Source organism: Triturus cristatus, chromosome 1_2, assembly GCF_964204655.1.
Source record: "Triturus cristatus chromosome 1_2, aTriCri1.1, whole genome shotgun sequence".
Classification (NCBI taxonomy): Eukaryota; Metazoa; Chordata; class Amphibia; order Caudata; family Salamandridae; genus Triturus; species Triturus cristatus.
In genome coordinates this window covers 1083051114-1083057334 of record NC_140580.1, presented here as the reverse complement: position 1 = coordinate 1083057334, position 6221 = coordinate 1083051114, and the positions used below count along the sequence as shown (strand labels likewise).

Here is a 6221-nt window from a genome sequence, read left to right as displayed (position 1 = left end):
CACACACACATAGCTATGATGAGGGAGTCCCCCAAGACCCCCCAAGGCCAAAAATGCCATTTTTATTTTTTCGCTAATTTCGCCGATTACGCTTACCGTACGCGTACGGTAAAAAATGTATCCACACTCTCCCCACCCCCTGGGCTTTAGGTGGCCGCAGGCCACCAAATGTGCAGGGCTTATCAGTGGTGTGAAAAACCACAATATTTTTAACAAAAATAATAAAAGAAAAAATTATCCACACTCTCTCCACCCCGTGTGCAAATGGTGCCCGAAGGGCACCATTTGTGCATGGCTTATAAGCACCGTAAGCACAGTAAGCACCGCGTGCTTACTGTGCGCGCACGGTGCGCGAAGCGCACCGTGCGCGCACGGAACGAACTGCGTTAAGTGGGCGCGCACGCCACGAATGGCGTAAAGTAACTTAGCATTTAAAAAAACGTACAAATTCACTGAAAAAACCATAGGTTTCACACACGTTATAGTTAGGAATTAGCATTTAAAAAACCTTGCAAATTCACTGAAAAAACCATAGGTTTCACACATGTTATAGTTAGCGGAAATTTTACTGATAAAAAACCAGTGAAATTCCCCCGTTATAGTTAGTGCAGGCAACTATAACTCACGCGACCGCAATCTTCTGCTGATGACATATGTGTCTTTATGAAAAAAAAATATTTGTAATATATGTATAGCTAAAAATGTATGGAAGAAGACATGGGCAAATAAGTGTCTAAATACAGTATTAGCATCAGCAGAGGATTGCGGTCGCGTGAGTTATAGTTGCCTGCACTAACTATAACGGGGGAATTTCACTGGTTTTTTATCAGTAAAATTTCCGCTAACTATAACATGTGTGAAACCTATGGTTTTTTCAGTGATATATATATTGGTAAGGCCAGCAACACCCGACACCCCATCATGAATACAGTACAAGAGCTGATTACAAAGTCATTCCAGTCACGGCCACTTGAACAAAAACTGAAGTTAAAAGAATTGGGACCTCATCAGCCTGAAATAAACCTACAGCAAACTACCCAGGACAGAGGAAAAATGTCAAAACGTACATTCTCAAATGCCTGGTACACAAAAGCTGATTGGCTTACAGGCTGCCCTATACGCAATTCTCTGTTCTGCTTCCCCTGCTTGCTGTTTGGCGGTGACTTTTCTTGGACACGGCAAGGAATGGTCGACCTGAAGCACATCGCTGAAAAAATAAAGAAGCATGCGCTCACAAGAAATCATCTGGAAAACCTGACAAGACTGGGAATGTTGGGGGAAGACGCACCAATTGAGCAGCAGATAAATGATGCGTATCGCAAATCCATTCAAAAACACAATGAAGCTGTGGATAAGAACAGACAAAATCTATCCAAGATCATTGATTGCATTCGTTTCTGTGGTGCTTTCGAACTGGCATTGCGAGGCCATGATGAATCGGAAACTTCCTCAAAACCTGGGATCTTCCGAGGCCTAGTGGATTTAATGTCAACCATAGACCAGGATTTGGAAAGACATTTAGCACATGCTACAGTCTTTAAGGGCACCTCTAATACAATACAAAATGAACTCTTTGACTGTATGCTCGAAATTATAAGAAGCCATATTGTGCAAGAGTTGCGAAACACAGACTTTGTGGCTATTCAGGCTGATGACACCACTGATGTGTCCACTCAAACACAGTCCGTGTTAGTGTTTCGGTACCTTGACAGTGACAGAAACATTGTGGAAAGATTTTATGGCTTCACGCATTTAAGTGACTCTAGTGCAGCAACCATCACTGAAGCAATACTGTGTCAACTGGACTTAATTTTCCCGGACCTGCCTCAAAAACAAAAACTTATCGCACAAAGCTATGACGGTGCATCCGTAATGAGTGGGAGCCTTAGTGGAGTTCAGAAGAGAATTCGAGATGTGTACCCTAATGCTCATTTTGTGCACTGTTACGCCCACCAACTCAATCTTATTATGCAACAGGCGGTATCAAAGATCAGAGAGACACGAGTTTTCTTTCAGGATATCGGAGGCATAGCAGCATTCTTCACACGTTCCCCCAAAAGAACAGAAGCCCTTCATGAGATTGTGGACAAAAGCGTACCAAGGGGATCCTCAACTCGTTGGAACTTTCACATTCGTACAGTCAACTTAATCTTTGAACAGAGGGAGGGCCTTGAGAAATGTTTTGTCGCCATAGCATCCAGAGCAGACTTTGATCACACAAGTCAGAATGAAGCCCATGGCTTTATTAGAACACTACAAGACAAAGAGTTTCAGTTCTTACTGTTTTTATTTCATGACATAATGATTCCTGTTGATGTGTTATACGATCAGTTGCAAAGAAAAGACCTAGATACTGTCTCTGTGAAAGCCAATACATCTGCATTTGTACAACAGATTATGAAAGTGAGAGATGGGGTTGAAGATTTAGAGAGCAAACTGCCGGAGCATTCTGTTTTTGCAAACCGCAGACAAAACATCACCTCTCTGGTTCGAATTGGAAAGGAGATATGTGACATTGTAATTGTGCAGGCGAAAGAACGATTTTCGTTCTCAAAACATTTGGTGAGTGCGACTTTATTGCAAAGTAAAGAGTTTGCACAATATGATGAATCCTTCCCTGAGCGTGCTCTGAATCAGGCTGTGGAAGCATATCCTATGCTCAAAAAAGAGCAGCTGAGAACTGAGTTAACTGTACTCTACGGAATGCCTGTGTACCGGAAGGCCACAAGCGCCTTGACTTTGCTGAGTTTAATTCATAAACTGCATATGGAAAACTCACTTACAGAGACAGTGACTTTACTAAAAATTGTGATTACGACTCCAATGACAACAGTAGAAGCTGAACGATGTTTTTCAGCCTTAAAGCGCATAAAGACATTCCTCAGGAACACCATGCTAGAGGAAAGACTAAATGCTTTGGCGATGCTATCTGTAGAGAGCAAGCTAGTCCAAAAGATACCGGACTTCAACATGAAAGTAATTGACAAGTTTGCTACACTGAAAGAGAGACGTGCGGATTTCATCTACAAAAAGTGAATGCTGCTACTTGTTTGAATACAAAAAATTCTGATTGAGGTAAGAAATGCATTGTTATCTCTGTTTTTAAAAGTTTTGTAGTGTTTGTTCTATTTGGAGACTACACAGATTTGCTCACCTTTGTTCACTGGCCGGACCTGTCTCCCGCAGGGTGAACGATTCGTTGCTTGTGTTGCCTATCAAACCTTTCCCCTTGGCAAATTGCGAAAACCTTTATACCAGTGGTTCCCAAACTGTTTACTCCTGAGGACCCCAATTGAGTCACCACTGGAAGCCGGGGACCCCCAAGCAATTTGTATGACTTAAATTTCAAACATTAAAACAGTAATTCGAAAACAATAAACACACGTGTGCACACAAAACGGATACTCGAATTCCTAAGGATTTTAGTATTTTATATTGAAAGAATTTGCAAAAAACAGGAGGGTTAGCGCTGCATCTCCATGACTAACTTTTAAATGGTTGGTTTTATTTCGCAGTATGAGACTCCTGCCAGGGCCAGACTGGAAACCCAAAGCAGCCCTGGCAAATGTTTTCAGACCAGTCCCCATACAGTGCACACCTAGTGCAGTGAGTGCGCCTGACCACTACAAAGGGGGCTTTGGGAGGCTCTCCCCCCAAGACAATTTAGGAAACAATGGTGCAGTCTACAACAAATGTATCATTATATATTGAATTGTATCAGCTTTTAAAGAGTAGTAAATGATGACCTTACTATGCACCAGGATATGACAATCTTTGTTGGGGTTCTTCAATGATTCCCATATTATCCTCCTCCAACAGGGCCTCTCATCTCTCCATAGCTCCTCTGTCACATGTATTTAATTTGTTTTATAACATCTCTCATACCATTGAAGGATGTCAGAGCACCTTAAATCACACACATATAGGGGCAGATTTACAAGCCCCTTGCGCCACAGGTGCGTCACAAAAAGTGATGCACCGGTGACGCATTTTAGTGCCCCATATTTCCAAGGCAGGAAAAGCAACCCTGCGTGACTTTTCCTGGTCTTGTAAATATGGCCCAATTGCACACAGCACTTTACGTGAAAGGGACGTTCCATGAGTGTTGCTGTGGGTGTTCCCACACATAACCCATGGAACCAGACACATTTCCAGATTTGCGAGGAATCGTAAATCTGGAAATGTGTCTGAATGCTACGCCACCCCAGGGGAGGCGTAGGGAGGGGCAACTTGGAGAAATGTATTAATTTCTCCTCTTTCTATGCATGTTGCATTCTGCAGCACGCATAGAAACAGGATATTACCTCTGGTGATTGTTTATGTACAGGAAGGTGAACCGTTCCTGCACATAAACAATCAGTAAAACAATGACGTTTTGCAAGTTCTATGTGTGCTAATGCAGCACACTTAGAAGTTGAAAAACGCCATTTCTGATTGTTTATGTGCAGGAAGTAACCCTTCCTGCATGTAAACAATCTCCCCACGACACAGGCATCCTTGCACCATGGTGCAAATGTGCCTGTGCAGGCGCATGGCAGCAGTTTGTGCGCCAGCACAGGGGGAAGCACAGAGATGCAACATATTGTTGTAAATATGTCGCATCCCTGTGCTTCGAAAGTGACTCAGTGCGGCGCAGCCAAATGGCTTGCGACACACACAGTCAATTTCCTTGCAAATCTGCCCCATGGAGACAATGATTCATACGTGTAAATCAGTGTATAGAAAATGTTACATAAGGCAAATGCGACTACAGGGTGTAGGATTCACATGTTATTCATACTGGTAGGCATTTTTAAAGAGTGCTTGGTCTGGAGAAGCACAAACTCAGGATTCAGAACATAACAGTGGTTAGCATTGACATTAACAATAAAAATGTATTGCCACCCAAATAAACCTTTTTAGCAGGATTAGGATAATGAAAGACTTGAAACAAACATATGTTTCTAACTTGTATCATGCAGCTTGCAAGCAGCTCTTTGATGACAGTTTATAGGTCACTGTGCTAGATTACTATTGTCACTTATGAACTGCACAGTAACAAAAGAATCTGTGACTAAAGCAGTAACCCACTAACCTAGGCACATAAAAAATGTTTTTCAAAATGCATGGTACACGTTCTTTGCAGTAGGCATATTAACCCTCTGTGCTACATTAGATAAGTCAAAGCTGCCACTTGACACAACTCTCATCTCTCTCCAGCAGGTACATTAATCACCGACGTAATCTTGACACTTTTATTGTTGCTGGAAAACTGCTGATTCTACAAGGAACTTTTTTGTGCTTTTAAAATTACTGCCTGAGGACCCCCTGGGAATGTGTCACGGACCCCTGGGGGTCCGCGGACCACAGTTTGGGAAACACTGCTTTATACCATTTATATTTGGGGTGCTTGCGTGGACCTATGTGAAGTGTGTGTACAAAGTTCAGCTCAACCAGAATCACGGTAACAGCGCATTGCGCTGCCTCTTTTATATTCAGTATATTGTAAGACTGTTTTTCTTCCCCCGCCTTTCCTTGTTTTGTTTCCCTGTTTTCCCCTTGCTTGCCATTCGTTACTCTAGAGTCTAATATTCAGTATGTTGTCAGACTGTTTTTCTTCCCCCGCCTTTCCTTGTTTTGTTTCCCAGTTTTCCCCTTGCGTGCCATTCGTTACTCTAGAGCAGGGGTCTTCAAACTGTGGGGCGCGACCCCCAGGGGGGCCGTGGAGTGATGCAAAGGGGGTCGCGCCTTCCCAGTCACACTTCTGCCCAGGCCCAAGGGCTTCAGCCCCCCCCCCCCCCGCCCCCTTCCCCCGTCCTGTGTCTCAGCCCGGGCTGCTGCAGTGAAACTTGAGCTGCTGGGGGCTCAGCTGGGCAGTGTCTGGATTCCTATCTCCGGCACCCCCGTGTTTTTCACAGGTCTTTAAAGACCATTTAACATGCCTTTGTAAACTGCTTACAGAGGCTTAGGTTTTTTTGCTGGTTCCAGTACCCCCTGGGTCCCCACTGTGCCTATTCCTTACATTTGGATTTTACATTCACTGCCGTAGTGTGAGAATGCATTTCATGGAAAGGAATACAAAGTTGGCTTCCTGGGGGCGCCGTGAGTGAAAGTTTATTGTGCTTTTGAAGCACCTGCTGCAGCGTTTCTTTCCCCAGCAATTACCAGGCCTCACATAAATGTCAAGATAACTTGTGTGATTAATTATCTTCCTGGAGAGAGATCAGAATGTTGTATAGTTG

The 6221-nt window shown here is 43.5% G+C and overlaps 1 protein-coding gene across 1 annotated transcript; it reads left to right on the top strand.

The window, feature by feature from the left end:
- Positions 1–1581: 1581 nt before the first annotated feature.
- LOC146868708 (zinc finger MYM-type protein 1-like) lies at positions 1582–5278 on the top strand. Its single transcript, XM_085624147.1, has 2 exons — positions 1582–3075; positions 5200–5278. The coding sequence occupies exon 1, from the start codon at positions 1582–1584 to the stop codon at positions 3034–3036; it is 1455 nt and encodes a 484-aa protein (XP_085480273.1). The 3' UTR covers positions 3037–3075; positions 5200–5278.
- The last annotated feature ends 943 nt before the right edge of the window (positions 5279–6221 follow it).

What these genes read in the sequence shown, in the direction of transcription:
- LOC146868708 (XM_085624147.1), top strand. Translation starts at nt 1,582, where the DNA reads ATGCTCGAAATTATAAGAAGCCATATTGTGCAAGAGTTGCGAAACACA.